Source organism: Hippocampus guttulatus, chromosome 6, assembly GCF_054856545.1.
Source record: "Hippocampus guttulatus isolate MCC_2025c chromosome 6, RoL_Hgut_1.0, whole genome shotgun sequence".
Taxonomy (NCBI): domain Eukaryota; kingdom Metazoa; phylum Chordata; class Actinopteri; order Syngnathiformes; family Syngnathidae; genus Hippocampus; species Hippocampus guttulatus.
Genome location: NC_141266.1, coordinates 22,697,689 through 22,717,625, shown reverse-complemented (window position 1 = coordinate 22,717,625; position 19,937 = coordinate 22,697,689). Strand labels below are relative to the sequence as shown.

The window sequence follows — 19,937 nt, the reverse complement described above, 5'->3', positions numbered from 1 at the left end:
ATTAGGTGGCAGAAACAGATCACCTCTAGGTGAGGGTGCAGGGGTGAGAACTGATCTAACGCATCGTACTGGTATTTCATTCATAAATATGTGAACGGTGGGCAACCCCCCCCCCCCCTTTGAATTGTATTGTTTTTTTCAAATCATCCCACTGGGTGGCACAGCTGTTAAGATAACTCAGGAAAAATCTGTGCCATTCCCACAGTGGCGCAGCCTTCCCTTTTCTGTGACCGGCATTGGTCCAAACCCGCCTCCGCACAGTTACGCCTTGCAGGATTTACACTCATACTCTGTGGATTTTTTTTTTCTTGTTTTTTTTTTTAATTCTGGTCCGGTTTTGGTTTTGTCTTTTCAATTTGCTATCCATAAGATCTTTTTTTTTTTTTTCAGCATTTGTGGTCCCAGGGGAGAAATGAAATGCCTAATTTGAGTGTTGCGCTATTGCTATAGCTAGTGTAATTCAGCCTAAACAGCCCCACGCTGTGTAACGCTCTGACTTAGCAGCTTTACATCTCTAATGAGCTTTGGAGCCGTAGACACTGCGAAACGTAGCACGTATTGATGGAGGCGTCCAACATGGTAGCGCCTCGCTGTGTTGCATGCTGGGAGTTTTCTCTCAAACCGCAGAGACCTGACCTCTTTTTGCACCTTGCCGTCTGTCTGTCCCACGCGGATTCCATTTCCTCTTCAGGGTCGTAAGCCAGGTTACTTCTCCTTCCTGGACCCTTTCTCGCCGGCCGTATGGCTCTTCATGCTGCTCGCCTACCTGGCTGTGAGCTGCGTGCTCTTCCTGGCTGCAAGGTCACTCACTGCATTACATTAGTGCCGGTCACTTGCCGGTGCATTTAGCCCGGTTGCGTCTATCGATCAAACGGCGGACTCCTGTCGTGACTTGCGTTCTCTCCACCAGGCTGAGCCCTTACGAGTGGTACAATCCTCACCCGTGTCTGCGAGAGCGCCGGGACATGCTGGAGAACCAGTACACGTTGGGCAACAGCTTGTGGTTCCCCGTCGGCGGATTCATGCAGCAGGGATCCGAAATCATGCCCAGGGCCTTGTCCACCAGATGCGTCAGTGGAGTGTGGTGAGTCTTCGCACCAGGGCGCCACGCAAACACAAGCTAACAACCGGGGGGTTTGTATCAGAGGATGCTGTCAAATGAAAAAGAAGCTTGATATCCGTCCGCTTCTGATGCCTGATTGAGCATTGAGCTTAGTTGGATGTTTCGTGAGGTTGTTTTTTTTATTATATGCGAGACAGACCAAAACTGACAAAATTCGCTCACACAAAGCTGCTCACACAAGGCAACTACTCGGGTGCATATCATTAGTCCTCTGAATAAACGTGCACATTTTGATGACATGTAAATTGCAAACGGGGTGTAAAATCAAATTTCCCCTTGTGGGATATTAAAAGATTGTTCCTCTTCCTGTACCATGAATTATTAATCCGCCAATCCTCCAAACAAACTCGAGGACCAGGATTAGATTGTGAGAGCAGATCATATAGATTTGGACGTGTGGCTCAGTTCTCTTCTCTTGCCGCAAGATTCAGGACTAACAGATAAATACACGCTCCGTGCAAAACTCATCCGAGGGCATTCCTGAGGCTGTAGAAGGACTGGAAGTTATGTGCTGAGCTAATCAATGCCTGGAGCCGAAACAGATGTTTGGGAGAAAGACAGGAGATGCGATGGAGGAACTCGGGCACCGGAAATTGACGCCATACAACTCACAATAAGGCGGCCCATCAGTGTTGAAGGGTACCTAGTTGAAAAAAAAAAGATTTAATTTAAAACAGTACACTACACTAGACAGCTATTCATCTTTTTTTTCTCCTTTTTTTCCGCACCAGTCACTGAAGTGGACGGCTAATTGGAAGCTGTTTTCTTCTATGCGTGAGTGTTGGGGTCACGCATGCACATCAGCCACTCCGGTGGACATCTGTTCATAAGCCATTTAATATCCTGTAGGCTTTGATGTCAAAGTTGACATCAAGTTCCACTACACTACACACGCAGAGACACAATTATCACGGCAGTGGGAGTGTACAACTCCCACCGGAATGGCACGCTAGCAACCATCGTAGTGACTGAAGCACAAGCCTCAGAAGAAGACTGTTTTTGAATACTGTCCACTAGAGAGACTGATGCGCATTTTGACATTCAGAAATTCTGGGGAATTTTCCCCTGTCCCTTTAAGGCTCGCTATTACTAACGGTAACTGCCCGGATAGTCTCAATTGAACTATATAAGCGATACCAGAAATGATACCAATACCAACACCAAACGATACGTGTTCATATACTCCCTTGGCCTCAATGGTCTTAACTGGATTTAAATACTTCCAAGGTCGTCAGACTCATTTTTGTCGCCGGCCACGTCGTAGCTAGCTTAGACTTCAGAGGCCAGTAAACTAAACTCTTTGTTCAAATATTGTGACGATGACTTGAAAAGTTGATTATGAAAGGGGGAGTGGTCACAAGAAAATGTTTGCAATACCGTAAGGTTTTCAAAACTGAAGACAATTTGCAATTTTGGAAGCATGACGTCGATGCGCATCATTTGCTTTTGCGTGTCCCACGAAACGATCTGGCGGGGCCAGATCTGAGCCCCGGGCTTCAGGTTTGACACCTGTGAACTACTATGGTCACCAAGAGTGCTCTGGATGTTAGCGTCACGCATCCTAGAAAGTACTGCACCAAATGTAACGCAGCATCGGGAATGTGTCGCGACTTTGTGTGACCGGCGCCACACTTGCAACGGCAGACGGCTGTTGTGCGCCGGGGTGCCACAACGAGAGATGGTAAAAGAACGCTCTGTTGACAAAAATAAAAAAAGCCAAGGGAAATCAAGTGGGAGGTCACAGCGCATACAATAAACAAACGGCTTTTGAAGAGCTTTCCACCATCGCGACAGATGCACAATTGCGTCCTCCCGGAGAGATTTCAAAGGACGCAAATTAGCCACTTTGCGCACCCTGATTGCCGTTGCTCTCGCCTTGCCGTCCAGGTGGGCGTTCACCCTCATCATCATCTCGTCCTACACGGCCAACCTGGCCGCTTTCCTGACCGTGCAGAGGATGGAGGCCCCCATCGAGTCCCCCGACGACTTGGCCGACCAGACCAACATCGAGTACGGGACCATCCACGGCGGGAGCACCATGACTTTCTTCATGGTACGTGCGGGGTTTGGGTTTTGTTGTGTTTGTTACTCTCTTGGCGCTTTTTATCTAATGCGCCGTGACGCATTTTGTCTTAATGTTTGTCCTCACATCTGCCACTTCATCTCCGTTGGCTGTGGCATGCGTTTAGGTGGCTTTTGTTTGCTTACAAGAGCGCCTCGGGGCATCTGTGCTGGCATCTGTGTTTGTGTAACTCGAGCGTGCGTGCGCGTATGTTGTGTTTTTCCGTGTAGGTGCGTTTACATATGGGAATGTGAGTAGGTGAGCGTATTTGTTGATTTGTGAGGGAATGGCCATTAGCCAGTTTGTGAGCGTTTGTATTCCCTTGGTCTTGTTGATCTTTCGGTTGCGTTGAGAGGGGTGGGGGGGGGGGGGGGGGAAAGCCCTGAATTGTTAGAATAGTTTTTGGAATGACATGCAACACAGATGGGAAGCAGTTTCCTATCACGTACACACTAATACATAGGAAACACTAATTTGATTCCAAATCAGCACACAAAAGAAAAATGGATCAAATTTTGTCGCCGTCAAGTTGGTGGACATCATGTAACAGCGGTTGTTCCAACGTGTTGCTGCTTTGAAATTGGCCAACTCATGATTTTTGAGGCCAACTCGTGAAATCAACTATATGAATTTTTTTCTACGCTTTTTTGTGGAGTCGCTGCCGTTCATGCCACACAGATGTGAAGCAGGTCTCTATTCGTATTCATCCAATCAAATGCTTTGGGAAGACGGCGAGTTCGATTCCAAATGAAACCATGAAAAAAAAAATGTGAACGCATGAGTTAATCCTGTGTAGCTCGTGCATTCTGGATCATACAGATGGGAAGCGGTTGTCTATTCTGTGTTGCATGAAGTCCACCATCGTGACAGGAATAACGCATCCGATCCGTTCTGCTTTCGGGTTTGGATTTGAGGTACTGAACCGCTTTCAAATGTACAACACAAATGGTCCTGTGTGTTTTCATTTGCCATTGGCAACTGCTTCACTTCTGTGTTGCGTGGCGCCTTAACCATTGTAAATAGCACAGCCACCTTATGCTGTGTTTTCTATGCTATTGCTAATTTATTATATTTATTCTACAAATATATTGCTAATGCTATATTTTATATTGCACTTATATCGAAATGTGTACAATTCTTTTCTGAAACATTTATTTTGTGCAATGAATTTTTTATTGTTATTTTTTTGGGGGTGGGGGCTGACAAAGTGTTTCATTTTGCGCCAGCTGACGTGGCAGGAATGGCACTGCCGATCCATTATTCGTTGTTTTACTTTGGAAACGAGACCTGCTCTACATTGACAGCAGAAACTCATTTGATCCGTTTTTTCTTGCATGTTTTGATTTGGACTATAGAACTGCTCCACATCTGTGTTGCATGGAGTCCACAAATGTCTTAGAATTTAGAAAAATTTAAATAAAATGTGATCAATATTTCTTCATGTTGTGATTCAGAGAACATGCAGTGTTCCCGGTGCATCTGCATGGATGGAAATCTCAGTCGCTCTCAGTTAACTCTTTTTTTTTTTTTTTTTAAAGACACCGCAGCCTATTATTTAGTCTTGGCTGCTGCGACACAATACACAGCATTTGCCCTTCCTCACAAGCCCGCAATGCACCCTGATAAAATATGTCATGGCGCACTCCAGACACTTAATCCCGTTGCCGTGTTTTTCCCTAAATGCCGAGCCACACATCCGCGTGCGCTCCCAGCAAGCCCCGCCCACCCGTAGCGGGGCTGATGACGCATCGACCCGACGCCACCGCCGAATAATGTCTTCTCTCGAGTCGCCCCGTTTTTTTCTTGCCCCCGCCCGTCTAGTCGGCACTGATGTCACCACGTTATTATTCGCACTGGATTTTTCAGCCGCGCGCACGTCTTTTCCTATCGCTTCACGTCTTTGCCTATCTGAGCCCGCATGTCCTTTAGTCCTTTTGCAGATTCACAATGCTCCTGTTGTCACCCGCGTAGTTATATTTCGGTGACGTGCGATAATGCCTTCCCTTCATCCCTCACGGAGATTGTGCAAGAATTCAGCAAAGCAAAAGACAACAAACACAGAGCAGTTCGTTGACAGTGAGGAGAGGTTGGCTTTCGTCCGGGACTGCCCACATGTCAATCATACGACTGGCACTTTCCAACCCAGGGAGCCAATTGGAGACACCAGTGAAAGTCAACACAACTCTGAAAACAAGGAAAAAAATAAGTTCACAAAAATATGTACATTTTTAATGATGTCTGTTTACTGTGTGATTCATTAGGGGTAAAATTAGATTGATTTTAAAAAATGAATAATAAAATGTATTGAAGAAAAATCTATTTAGTGAGGAATTCTGTTGTTTTCTTTTTTTTTTCATATATGTATCTAGTCTTTATTTCACCATGATAAAAAAAATATATTAAAATACCAATTTTATTTATGGAATGGTAAACCACAAAATAAATCTTTTTTTTAAACCAAGAAAAAAATATTCCTTACACGTACACTCAATGGTCAATAAAGGGAGCAATACATTTTTTTTTTCTAGCTCTTGTTCACTTTCTGTATCCACTGTCTCCTCTCTCCCCCCGCCCCCTCGGGTGCTGTTCCCCCGACCCCGACCTAACTCTTTTCCAATCCAACCTGGTTCCCTCCGCAGAACTCTCGCTACCAGACGTACCAGCGCATGTGGAACTACATGAACTCCAAGCAGCCCAGCGTGTTCGTCAAGAGCACGGAGGAGGGCATCGCCCGCGTGGTCAATTCCAAATACGCCTTCCTGATGGAGAGCACAATGAACGAGTACCACCGCGGCCTCAACTGCAACCTGACGCAGATCGGAGGCCTGCTGGACACCAAGGGATACGGCATCGGCATGCCGCTGGGTACGCGCTCTCGCCGACGCTCTTTCCTTTGCGGCACACTAGTTACGGCCTCGTGAGCAAAGTAGGTCAACTCATCGCCTGTGCGCTCCCGATTCATTTATCTCCACGCTGGGATCTTAATCAACAAAAAGAATCTTCAAGTGTGCCACGATACGTAATAGGCGCTGGTGGTTTTAATTAACACCGCGCCGCCAATTTATTTTTCCTTCTCAAGATTTGAACATCATTGAGTCACGAAGAATTCTGTGTGTGTGTGTGTGTGTATATATATATATATATATATATATATATATATATATAGTGCCCTCTAATCAACAGCTTCCCCACGATTTGTATTGTAAGCACGCCGCCCGGCCTATCAAGCCCACCATTTTTGTCAGCCGTTTTGGTCCGTCTGTGATGGTCTTCTTAATCTCCCAGGTTCGCCCTTTCGAGACGAGATCACGCTGGCCATCCTCCAGCTGCAGGAGAACAACAGGCTGGAGATCCTGAAGAGGAGGTGGTGGGAGGGGGGGCAGTGTCCCAAAGAGGAGGACCACCGGGCCAAAGGTCAGTCCCACTCAAAAAGGACTTCTGCTCAAGTCATGATCAGATCTCCAGCATCGGGCCAAAATACCTCTCGTGTCACATCTCCAGAAAAGTGCTGATTTTGGTGGTACAAGGAGTCCGCCCGACACCGGGCATATGTTGGATCCTAAATACCGTAACCAAGCTTGTGCTTATAAAATGACAAAATGTTCTCAAACTTTTTTTTAGAATTTGATTTTTTTTTCCTCATCCAGTGACCACATTATTATTATTATTATTATTTAAATAGACTGGTGGTGGGGTTCCATTTTCTTCTAAAATGACTGGCATTTTCTCATTAAAATTTTCCCTCGTGAAATAATGATTCTCTCAAACACATCAAACTTACTTGTACCACTAAAACTGTATACTCATAAAATGTTTTTTTTTGTCATTTCATCAAATGATGATCTTTTAATTTTTTTGTCCAGACAAATTACCCCCTTCTTATGACTAATTTACGCTCATAAAATGACATTTTTACCTTTTGAAATGATGATTTTTTTTGTCATATTAAAGCTTTAATCTTTTTTACTTCTTTATTAATCTGTACAATTATAACTTTATTTTTGTCATTCAATATTATTTTTTGGAGTACAACTGACATTTTTCTTTCAATATTAAAACTTCATTTTGGTAAATGTATGACTTTCTTTTGTAAAATTGCCCCTTAATTCTTGCAAGATTACGTTTGTTTTTCGAATAACACGACTTTTCCCACATTTTTTCTTTTCGAACGCGTCAAACATTTTTTTTCTCGCAATAGTAACTTTATTCAAATTCTAACTTTCTCTCATAACATTTACTCTTTACTGTAAATAACATGTTTTTCTTTTTTCCAGGCAAACTGACAATTTTGCAAAAAAAACCTTTCTCACAAACATGATAAATGTCTTCGCAAAATATGATATATTTATTCTCACTGGATCATTAGAGATGGTTTTGTATCCGTGTTAAATTTTCTCATTATAGCTCAATTATAACTGGTAGTAAAGAATCCATCAATCTTGTACAATCATGCATGACGGGTCGGTCAAAGGAAACCTAGCAGTTGTTTTCCCGTTGAGAATTTGGTGGCCCTTCTGTGTGTGCGTCAGGTCTGGGCATGGAGAACATTGGGGGCATCTTTGTGGTGCTCATCTGCGGCCTGATCATCGCCGTATTTGTGGCCATTATGGAGTTTGTATGGTCGACGCGCCGCTCGGCAGAGACCGATGAAGTATGCCCCCATACCTGTCCTCGCCGAACCCACAGACACACCCCAGTAGGTTCCCATGGCGACCCGCCAACCTTTTTTTCTTTTCTGCGTGTCTGCGCGCGCACGTGTGTGCTTGTTACGTGAGAGTGGTTCGATTGTTTGCCGGATTTGTCTCTCATTTGTGCATTCGTGCTCTATCACTTTATTTGGGGTTCATGTCTGTTACGTGCATGCGAGAGAAGCTATTCGAAGTTGCGCAAGCCACAGGTAGAAAAGGTGAAGACACTAAAACCAGCCGAGATAGAAGGCTTACATGCTACCAGCTAGGTAGGCGAAAATTGGACAAGATAAGCGGATGAGTAAAGGCCTTGTCACGTTGCACTTGGTTTTCTTGGGGTTTGCCGCGGGGCAGCGCGCAAAGACGACGGTGTCCTGGTTGAAAGCTTGCCCAAATATGGAAATGCTTGCGTAAGCAGCAAGGCAGGAAGTAACGGGGAGGCTTTTCTTGCCGGCTGGACTTTTGCTGTTGGCACTCTGAAATCACTCCGCCAGCCCCGTCTCCTGCCGGATGCGCCTTCTGACGTCACCGTGACGCCGCTGTCGGAATGAACATTTCTCAACTGCGGGGCGCGTCGTGTAGCGGCAACGCTGCCCAATCCAAGTTACGTCCGCACGCCCTGGCACCACATTGCTAAGTGCAGTGTGAAACGCCGTTATCATTTAGCAACTTGAGTACACCAAACACTAAGGCGCAATCAAGAAGAATTTGTGATCCGACATTAAATGTCCCCAACGTATCTCCTTTGAGAAGCTTTCCATATAAAGGGTTCAAAAACTGGGGATCCGGGGACGCCCCGGGGGTCTGTGAGCCGTAGCTTTGGGGTTTGCAACATTATTCAAATTCAAATGTTTATGTCATATCCTTTGAAGTTTGTATCTTTTTTCAAATTGTCAACTTTTAAATTCCTCTGGCATTTAAGGGAGCGCGTTTGTTGTTTAAATGGTGCAAGGATTATGTTGAGGGTCCTTGGACAAATGTCTCCCCTGTAAGGGGTCCCTGAACCCAAAAAGTTTGAGAACTCCTGCCACGCATGACGCTAGTATTCTTCGTCTTCCATCTTTTGGATTACTTCTTCTTCTTCTTCTTCTTCTTCTTCTTCTCCCCCATCTCACCGTGGCTGTCTCTCTCCGTCCTCCATCTTTGCCATCAGTCTGCCTTCTCTGACAAAGAGTACTGTTTCTGTTTATGTGAGCCCACATGACCTTTTCTTTTGAATGCTCTTTGTAAGTGTCAAAGTTTGAATGAGAAGCGTGCCTGTTGCTGGCCTGCCTGAGCGTCCATGTTGCCATGATGAAGTGTCCATGAGCGAAAACAGCGGTCCCCAACCGCTCAGCTGTGGGGGGTGGTACCGCCCCGGAGTGGCCGATTTGGTCCGCACAGAGAGACCAAATCAAAAGAAATATTTTATTGATGGGCAGAACGCGGTAGACGTTTTATTTTGAAAAACGGGCACTTCCGCTTGAGCCTGTGTCCACACGTCTCACTCGATGTTCAACTGGAGCCCTAACGGCGTGTTTCTGAGCTATATATTGGTCGATCAATCATTATCTTGCCGTCAAAAGTGCTTTCTCAGTTTTGCTTTTGTTATTCTCGTCTGAGGTGTCACGAAAGCAAATATGAGCATTAGAGTTTTTGCTGGTCATGTTTTGCTCCACAAAAAAACCCTCATTTTGTCCACTTTTTGACCCGAATCCGGTGTCTTGGGTGAAACCAAACCCTGCGGTACTGCCGATGACTGAAGACTTTTTTTTCGGGTGAAAGGAGAATCTACTCTTTCTTGTTATTCGTTGCTACATTCAGTGCCAGCCATTTTCAGCCCCCAGCACATGGAAAAAAAAAAAAAAAAAAGAGGAAAAAACCCCAACATAAAGATGTACCTGGTATGGAATGCCTGGTTTCTTAAAAATATATCATTCATAAAAGCAATCAACAGCACCCTTGGCATTGAATGAGTTCAAACCCCCAATGGACGTGTTTTTATTTTTATAACTTTTTTCACGTATGCTCTCTGATGATTGGCTCATTTCGCAGTCTATTTGCTCAGGTTTGCCCTGCCTCGGAAATGCGCTTGATGAGCAGATTCCATCGCTGTTTGCATTTCTTGGCAAATGGACAACATGTTCTCCACATTTTATGCTTGCAGTTGGTTGCTTTGTTTTTTGTGATCAAATACATCCACAATGCGTTTATAGAATGTGTTTCAATTCGTTTTGGAAATTACAAAACAATGATTGTTTTTATCTTTTTTATTTTTTTATCCGATCTCTCTATATCGCAGATATCGATCTGGAACATAGGCTCCGTGATCAAAGAGCGTTCATTATCATATGACTCGTTTCTGTGCTGGTCCTTCAAAATAAAGCTTTGGTGAAACCAGTCCATGGTGCAAAAAATTCAACAACAAAAAAAAGTTGGGGACCGCTGAACTAAACAGACATTGGGTGTTGCCGTCTCTCTGGATTGTAATAACTCTCTCTGCTCTTTGCAAACTCTACCCATCCTGAAATCCATTTCCCCCTCATTTCCTTTCTTTCCACCGCCACTGCTCCCGCACCCCTTTTTTTTTTTGGCATTGTGTCCATGTCCACCTTTTTTGTCGCTTTTCCCATTCATGTGGCGCCTCGTTCCGCCGCCTGCCTACTCTTTGTCTTTCTTTTCCCTCCCTCTCGTCTTGACTTGACCATTCCTTCCCGTCCCTCGTCCTCGCCTCCCTTCCCGGGTGTCCTTTTAGGTGTCTGTCTGTCAGGAGATGATCACTGAGTTCCGAAACGCCGTTTCCTGTAAGAAGAGTGCCCGCCTTCGCCGCCGCCGCCCGCACAGCAGCGCGGCGGCGGCACTGCGCCACCCCAACCGCATCGCCCTGGGGGCCCCCCGGCCCTTGCGCCTGGTCCGAGAGATGCGCCTGAGTAACGGCAAACTCTACAGCGGAGCCGGCCCCCTCACCGGCGGGGCCGGAGGAGGCGGCGCGGGGCCGCCCGATTTAGGCCCGGGTCCCCAGCGGCTCCTCGAAGATGCCCTCGGAGCGAACGCCACCCCCCCTCCGCCGGCGCCCACCCCGGTGATGCTGCCCGGCCGCAGTTGCAGCCACGTGAGGATCTGCCAGGAGTGCCGCCGCATCCAGAGCCTGAGATCGGACAGCAGTTTGGGTTCGACCATCACGAGGATACCGCCGTCGTCGGCGCCCCTGCCGCGGCTGCCCCCGCCGCCGCCGCCGTCCTCCTCCAACACGGACAGCGAGGGCGGAGGGGGTCCCAGTCCCAGGCGGCTGCACAGTCCCCCGCACCACACGGCCAGGCCCATCCCACTTCAACAGAACCTGAACAAAGCGGACTTACTGGGGGACCAGGCCTAAGAGTGGAGCTGAGGTACTGCTTGATCCTGAAACGAGGAGTGTGGGGGTAGGGGGTGGGATCATAATTAAAAAAAAAAAAAAAAGGATGGGCAGATCAAGGAATTAAAAAAAAAAAACATACAAGCTGGATACAGAAACACAGAAATTTGAACCCACTGTCCGGGTGACCTTGAAGCCTGCCTCGCATGCGCTTTTGAATACTTCCATTTGGACAAAAAGGGAAGGAAGAGCTCATGGCCAGACCTTGCTTTTGACTCTTTCCTTTCTTTTACGTGAGGGAGGCAATTTTTCCTTTTTTTTTTTTTGCAGACACTTCTCAGAAGCTAAACAATCCTGCTCGCTGGAGGACGTGTTGTACCTGTATGCCGTTTTAAACCAACCCAAAAGACTTCCTAAGGATTATTACATTTTTTCTTTTTCTTTTTTGTCTTGTTTTGTTACCATTTGTTCAAAGTGGGAGTTCAATCAAAAACCTTTCTGTGACAATTGCGGTGGATTACGACGACGAGAGACCCGACGGCGGCTCATTGTGTTTGCGAGTTTTGTGTCCCTCCCTTTGTGGCGATTTGGATGAATGGAAGTCAACATTGTGCAAAGAATTGCGCTGTCCTTCGTCCTTTTCGTAATTCGTGTGCGTGTGTGTGAGGATTCAAAGTGCGCAGAACCCGTGGCGAGCAGCACAGCACCCTTCTATTATCGTCTTGCGGGAGGCTTTCAAATGGGAAATGAATGTCCCTCGTTATCCCCAGGAGATAGAAGGTATGGCAGAAAGAAGCTTTAAAAAATATATATTTAAAAAAAGCCGTGAAGAGTTTATTCTCTGTGATTAAATGGGTCCTGATCCTTTAATTCTGGGCATCTTTTTAAAGGGGTTTGTTAATGCGCCAGCAAGCTGTGACTGCAGCTACAGACTTGGCTGTCCGGCACGAAGGCCTTGTGCCAGAATGATAGACTCGACACAGCCTCGTCAATACGGTCTCAAGCTTTTGATTGCCTAATTACTCCCCTCGCCTGGCCGCTTCGGAACGGAGCACTTATACCGATGACAGGACCGAGAGGAAGGGGCTTGGGTAAAATGCCAATCTCTCTCTCTGTCTTGTTTTTTTTTTTTTTTTTTTTAATCGCAAGTCGTTAATGTTAAGCGGTGCTGTCGTTTTGAGCAAAACACTCAAGCGGTCGATGCGCTTGAAAGTTTGCGACGCCGACGTGAACACTCGGTCGATGGTTCAAAGCAGAACGGCCTTTTCCCCAATCCAGACCATGAAAATCCATTTGCTTGACTTTCACTCGCGGTGACATTTTATATTTATTTATGTTTTTTACATCTGTCAATGTCCATTTATTTTCTTTTGCTAAATAGACGTGCAGTTGCCATGGTCACCGGATTGACTGCTGGTCACCCTTTTTTTTTTTTAAATTGGGGTGAACTGTTCAGCTACAAAAAAAAAAAACTATGAATGGTTTACATGTGACAAAAGACGCTAACCTCGCCTAGTCTTAGTCTTGCTAACCTAACCTGAACCACCCTTTAAACCCTAAACCACCTGAGCACCACGATGCTAAATCACAAACACTAATCACCAAAAGCCCTTTTAAATTTGTCCCTCAACACCGAAAACGTATCCACATGAGGCATAATCGCCAGACCCTTTCAACCTTTACTGCCTAACCCCTAAGATTTTCGGCCAAACCACCTCACCACCGACTGACCGATCCCGCCTTATCATTTAACCTCGAACGTCTATTCACCACCTTAATGACCTCCAAAATCTTCCCCAAATTCACCTAAACCTTAATCACTTGACCACTAAGACAAGGGAATCTCGCTATCTTTTGTCAATTGTGGGCATGTGAAGCCCTTTGAGACTCTTTTGGGTATATTTGAATGAATATGGATAAAACATTTAAGTCCAGTCCTGTCGGGTTCAGTGGAAACGTCGATGTCTAGTTCATCCTTCAGTTCAGTCCTTTCAGTTGCTCCCGAGATATTCCTAGCTGATTGCCCAGAGGAAACTAAATGAAGGCAATTGTTGGATGTTGTAAAATTTCCCGGCTCGCTTGTTAGGCGTCAGTGTTCGTTTGTGTCCCGTCTTTGAAGTTGCTAACGCTGTAACACCAGTACAGTTTCCCCCCCCCCCCCCCCCCCCCGAGCAATTTCCAATGACACTGGGCGATTTAGTCAAGTGGGGTTCGGGGGGGTACACACGTACTGACAATTGCACCAAATTTCAGCTTTTTTTCCCCATCCTCACAACAAAAGCCTGTTTTGTATTTACGATCGTAAAACCTTCTGCTTACAGTCAACATTAAGTTGAGCCGAGCCACGGACTCCGCAATTGACACACGCTAACAGTTAGCCTCGCTTCTTTTATTCCTCTTCTTCTACGAATACTACAATTACTCTTTGTGTTTTGCTTCAATTTGGATGCCCTATGTGGCTCTCTGATGCGTAATGCAGGTCAGTCTTGGTACTACAACAATTGTCAATTCTGTGCGTTGTGTGCTGTTTTACTCATTGTCAGTACACCACTCGCTAACAGTTTTAAGTACATCATGTCGGTCTCAAGCATCAGCCAAACACCATTCAGTGCAATAGGTGATGTTAAAAAAAAGGAAAGCAACAAAATAAACCATGATCCGGAACTCTCAGCAATCAAACGTGTTGTGTCCAAGAGCATTTTGCCCACACTGTGTTCGTTGTGTAGGTTTGCTGAGTTTTTTTTTCTTTCTTTCCATTTCTGTGCCTGCTTCAAACAAACACCATTATGAGGTTATCAATAAGATCAGACATCCTGTCTTTGAACTACGGTCTCGGTCTGAAAATCAACGGAAAGGGAGGGCCACAAAACTAAAAGGTTGTCTCAAGCGATCGCGCACGCAAAAAGCAGGGGTCAGTGGGACTCTTGTTTTTGTTCCATTATTTTAGACGGACCTGGGTTTATTTTTTTCATATTTCTATACTAGTGCTAAATGGATTATTGAAAATGTCATAAATATTCTGATTACATTGTTGCTATTATTCCTGTTGCTGAACATGAGCATCTTTATTGTGCGTGTGGGTGACGGCGGCAGGAGGGAGGAAGGAGTCCGGTCACCCTGTTGTGCAAATCTCATAGACAGATCAAACTTGTTTTGGAATAAAAACATTCAAACCGACGCCAGCGCCACACGTCTTGTCACTGGGAAGAGGGTCCCCCTGTATTTGTGGTACAGGTTGTATCATTTAGAATAAAAAGTGGCACAACTTGAAACGTTTGTGAAACAAAAATATCACCCCAAGCAGTGCAGGGTTTAACTTGCCCCTCGTTGTTACAAAAGGATATAAGATACACAGGCTGAATGAATCAAGTTGTACTGTTTTCCAGTAAAAAGCCCGGAAGCTGAAAGTAAAACATACAAAAATAGTAATAATTTATTGGGGTGGGGAAATCACTTATCACAAGTTGTTACTTGTGATGGAGTAAAAAATAAAAATTTATTATTATAATTATTATTATCATTATTATTATTTGACTCAATAGAAATATATTGAAATTGGTGAAAAATAGGGGGAAAAAAGAGGAAGTCATGCGCACATGTTGAGTGACGCATGAGCGCGCGCGTTCTGGTATTTTTACTTGTGCAACAGCGACACTATGCGGTCAAGTTGAGATCTAAACCACACGCGAGTCAAGGGACATTTTATTCCGTACCTTGAGACAGAAAGACACATTGACAGACAGACACTACGCTCCCACTTGGCTACAGCTAATGACGACACTCAAAAGGCCACGCCCTTTAAAGACACACATCCAACACAAGAACGCAACGTCCACACGGTGATTCTACTTTCTAAAACAAGTCGATATTTTTTTTTTTTTTTTACGTTCTCTTTTTGTGATGTGTTTATCTCGTATTCGGTGCCCCGGCAAATTGTGTGTGTTTCCTTCCTGGTAAATCCGCCCCCTGTTGATGCCAGAAGGAGTCATTCAAAAGGGGCCACCTCCATTTCAGCATTTGGTTGAATGACTCCCTCACTTGGACGCCCAATTACGAGAGTTGTGTGAAGACAGCCGCTAAAGTACCTGTAGCTATACGGCGCGTTTATTAAAAGGCTCTTCTCAGCAGTGGCCCCGCTGTTAAGGCGGCCCCCCCGGCGCCTGAGGGAAAAGTGCCGCTGAATAATTCCCTGGCTGGCAAAAAGAGCCGCAGGTGTCGAGCAAGCTAATCAGGTCAGTGATGCAAAGCCTTTCATTTGCTTCCAATCAGCTTGTTGCCCCGCGTGTAAATCGCTGGTGTAAAAAGGCTTGACGGGGGGAAAAAACAAGTCATGTGGCATTTGGCGCAGTCGGGGAGAGGGAACTTTTATGCAAATGTTTTTCTGCAACGTAATCCGTTCTGTTCTTTTTCATTTATCTGAAATGTGGCGTTAATTTATTCAAGCGAATGACATGCAGAAATGAACAACTGAATTTTGACAATCATCAACAAATAGTAGTAAAAGTCTCTTTTCCTCGGGGTGTGAGGGGAAAATGCATCAATTTAAGGTGTGGTATCTAGTTATTCAAGCGAATGACCCACACAATCCGTAATTCAGGATAAGGTGTTGGAAATGCACTCACTTATTGTAATAAAACCTTTTTTTTCCTCCTTGAGGATAAAAAAATATGCAGCTATTTCCAAAACAATGATGATTAAGTCAGGGTATGGTGAAGCACATGCAAAATCCTCACAGAATGTCCAGAGCTGGAATCGAACCCTGCACCTCTGCACTGCGAGGTCAACGTGCTAACCAATCGCTCGCCTTGCCGCCTGTTACTTTATTATTATATTTTAACTGAAATTACGCAAAAGTTGAAGTCCGAGAAGTGCTGGAGCTCATCCAATATGTCAGCACAAGTGTACGTACGTAATGTTATAAGAAAACCTTTATTTGTCTCATCATAAAGAAATTCCCAAACGTTAAAAAGAAAATAATGGAGATGACCAGAAATGAAGATGCCCATTCCCCCCGTAGCTTTGGGGTACAAAAACACACACAACAAAGGAGGAAGAAGAGATAACAGGGATAGGAGCTGATGTTAAGGCAGCCACTCTTGCGGTGCCATCTTCATGGACGTTGAGGCTAACAAGTGTTGTGGAGTAACAGCACAATGCCAGCGGAATCCCCCCCCCACACCCCCAAAAAATTATGGAAACATCTTTCTTGCGTGCATAATAAGCACATTTATTTTGGACAAGATTAATAAGTACAGCGTTGGTGCAACTGATATTCACAGTGGCACATATGAATCCTTGAGCCAAATGCAATGTTGGCAGTACTGTAGATTGTTCAAATTCTTTAATTGTGTCTCCATGGCAACACTTCCCGCAAAGTCTTTTTAATAAAGATCCTCCGTCCTAAGCCGACTCATCGATTCTAGGAGAGAGAGGGAGAGAAAAAACCCCCCCAGACAATCTTATTGAAATCTTTTTTTTTTTAAAGGCATTCGTAGCCTGACTGTGTTTTTTAGGCTAAATTCGAGACCTCACGGCAGCCTGGCCTCGATGTTGTACGACAATCTTTTCAGATGCGAATGCGTCCATGGATTTTATGTCCCATCAAGTACATCTTTCAGGTCACCACGTGAATCAAATCAATGTGATCTCCACGTCGAAAATGGAACATTGAATGGCTGTCAATTGATTTAATGCGATGGTATTTTGCTCAGGTGTGTTACGTTCGATTCTTAAAAGACAACAATGCCATTTGTGTCTATGGGTGGCGTGTTTAAAGGAGACAATTATAAAATGGATTTTTTCTTTTTAATTGCTTGCAGGCAGATCTTTTTTTATTTATATTGCCGCAACACACCCGAGAAAGTCTTTTGCTGTCTGCAATCTTTCTAAAAATCTGTCTGCCACAGAGTCGTTTTGCACCGCTACCTACTATTGAATTATCAAGTCCTACTATTCCATATTGCTTCAAGCACTTATTTGCCACTCACAGTTGAAGGTTATTGTCAAATTAAACATAAAAGTAAAAGAATTGCACATCAAACACAAACACACGTAGCTTTGCCCCAAGAGAGTCTGCTAGCTTAATGCTAACACTCAATACAAAACGCTATTGACGGGCTAGCGAATGGCATCGGCGGTGTTACGACCCTTTAAGCAATGTTTATTATCTTTCTCCTCATGAAAAATATTATTGAAGCATTTAGTAGTGAATGTCTTCTTTGTATATTATGTATGTCCCTTAATGGCAACAATAATACTGATATGATTAACAGGCAGAACATTTTACCTTTAGCATTCTAGTACTTTGTTATATTTCAGCCGATTTATTTATTTATCTATTTTTAGGTGCGTGGCAGAGGTGAATGTTTGAAATTCATTATCTTTGTCTTAATTAGTATGTGTTTATGTGTACAGATGAAAAACAAAACAAAAAAACAATCAAACAAACTTTAAAAGCGCTAGTATCGGACGATGAAGTCAGCTATAGTTGTAACTCACCTGGTCATCTTCTAGTACACTACATAAACCACCTGAGGCTGGTTGCACTCAGCAGCATCACTGAAACCGACCAGCAGGGGGTGACGCAGGACGCTTCATGACGTCGCAAAAGAGCAACAATGGCATGCGTCAGGCAAGAAAATAACACATTTTCACAAGAGTCGCTTTAAATGGATTGCTACCTCTCAGGTACAGAATGGTGGACTTTTCACGGCGAGTCACCGCATTTCTCGCCGTACACGTGTAGTTGCCCTCGCTTTGCTCATCCAGGTGCTGGACCACATACGAGGAGCCGTTGACGCTGGTGCCGTTGAATTCCCAGCCGAAGTCGGCCGGCGGCAAAGAGTGTGCCGTGCAACGCAGTGTCACCGTGCGGCCCGGCGGGGCCGCCGAGGGTCCCGCAATCGATACGTTATACGGTCCAACTGAGCAAAATCACAAGAAGAGATGTTATTGTCCCACGCTATTGACACGAAAACGGCTACAGCTATACAATCTAAGACAGGGGTAGGCAACCTTAAAATACTAGGGCTAGGGTTTCAAATTTGGGTTTTAGATTTGGGTTGGGTTCCAAAAGTAGGGTTTGAAACTACGGTGAGGGTTTCACAATTGGGTTTCAAACTCAGAATGGAGATTGAAATTATAATTTCAAACTAGGGAAAAGGTTTGAAATTAGGGTTAGGATTTCAAAGTAGGTTTTCAAACCAGGGTTTAGGTTTCAAATTAAGTTTTCGAACGAGGTTTCAGGTTTCTAAGTAGGGTTTCAAACTAGTGTGAGGGTTTTAAAGTAGGCTTTTAAACTTGTTTTAGGGTTTCAATTCGGGTTAGGGTTTCAAAGGTGGATTTTCAGCACAGGTTCGGGTTTCAGATTATGGTTTTCAACTAGGGTTAGGTTTTCAAACTCGATTTAGGGTTTCAAAATAGGAGTTTAAACTCAGGGTAGGATTTTAAACTTGGGTTATCTTTTCAGAGTTGGGTTTCAAACTTGGGTTAGGGTTTCAAATTGGCTTTTAAAAGCAGGGTTGGTCCTGTGATCGATGGGCATCAAGTGAGGCAAAGTTCCGTTAAGAAACGATTTCCTGGGGGGGCGTTGTTGGAGGCGGTGGGACATACTCACAGTTGACGGTGAGGTTGAAGGCGGCCGTGGCGGAGCTGATGGGGTTGCTGACGCGACAGCGGTAGACGCCGCCATCGTGGCTGCGGACGGGTTGAATGGAGACGGTCAGGTTGTCCGGAGACAAGGTGACGGTGGGCCCGGCACGGACGGGACGCCCGTCTTTGGTCCACGCTCGGACGCTGACCGAGCCTGAGGCCTCGCACGTGACGCTGGCCGAGTGCTGGTCTTCTATCAGGGTGGTTGCCGGACCTCGCACGGTCACACCCGAGACCGGCACTGGCGGAACACAGCAAATGATGCTTTTAAAGGGGCGGCGCCGCTCCAACTTTTTGAGTCAAATTCTTCGCCCAACGTCCAACCCACCGTAAACGTTGAGCACGATCTTGCCCTGTTTCTGGCTCTCCCCAAGCGGTATGACGGTGACCACGTACTCCCCGCTGTCAGCCGCCGTCAGCCCCCTGAGCTGCAGGCTCCCGGTGGTCCGGTCCAGGCTGATCCGGTCGCCGTAACCGTCCCCGGGCAGGTCTTTGTCGGCAGTGGAGGTGATGACGTTGGCGCCTTTGAAGGTCCAGCTGACGGAGAGGAAGGGGCGCTCGGGAGGTCGCAGGGCGGTGCTGAAGGTCACGCTGCCGGACACGGCGCCGCTCAACGGGCCCGGCGGGAGCACGTTCTGCGCCGTGCACGTGCCTGACGTAACCAGATAAGCGCATGGCTACAAGTACAGATACTTAGCAACACAAAAATGGGGCTATTGTCTTCCTGTGTGGAGTTGACATAATCTACCCATGCCTGCGTGGGTTTTTATGGATACATGGCTGGGTGATTTTTGTATTGTTGAACGCCAGAAGCTGGTTAGTTTGAGTCTAAACATTTTTCACCAACAATTTTCTTAAATAAACCCATGGATGGGGAATGTCTTAAATCTCCGGATATATTGCATCATGGTCGTTCCATGATATCAATCAATTAATCAAATCAAGACCTCAACTGAGTCTTGAGTCCATTTTTAGGTTGGTAGAAGTTTTAAAAAAGTATTTAGACAAGGTAAGGAGAAGAAAGGTGTCAGTTTTAAAATGTGCAGAGTAACAATGATGTGTAATCTTCCAAATGGATAC

At 45.3% G+C, this 19,937-nt stretch overlaps 2 protein-coding genes across 3 annotated transcripts in view; one reads left to right on the top strand and one right to left on the bottom strand.

The window, feature by feature from the left end:
• Positions 1-14,383, top strand: part of grik5 (glutamate receptor, ionotropic, kainate 5) — a 107,779-nt gene extending 93,396 nt beyond the window's left edge. For both annotated transcript variants that reach the window (XM_086113255.1, XM_086113256.1), the window contains exons 15-21: positions 692-801; positions 911-1,084; positions 3,011-3,176; positions 5,825-6,050; positions 6,471-6,599; positions 7,715-7,881; positions 10,608-14,383. In XM_086113255.1, coding sequence (XP_085969381.1) covers positions 692-801; positions 911-1,084; positions 3,011-3,176; positions 5,825-6,050; positions 6,471-6,599; positions 7,715-7,881; positions 10,608-11,228 — 1,593 coding nt within the window. In that variant the 3' untranslated portion in view covers positions 11,229-14,383. The remainder of the gene's footprint in view (positions 1-691; positions 802-910; positions 1,085-3,010; positions 3,177-5,824; positions 6,051-6,470; positions 6,600-7,714; positions 7,882-10,607) is intronic.
• A 3,341-nt stretch (positions 14,384-17,724) lies between these two features.
• On the bottom strand, positions 17,725-19,609 carry LOC147204218 (cell adhesion molecule CEACAM16-like). Its single transcript, XM_086113449.1, has 5 exons — positions 19,606-19,609; positions 19,186-19,509; positions 18,823-19,098; positions 17,888-18,130; positions 17,725-17,798 (listed from the first exon to the last, which is right to left on the bottom strand). Exons 1-5 carry the CDS (start codon positions 19,607-19,609, stop codon positions 17,725-17,727), a joined length of 921 nt encoding a protein of 306 aa, XP_085969575.1.
• Positions 19,610-19,937: the final 328 nt, after the last annotated feature.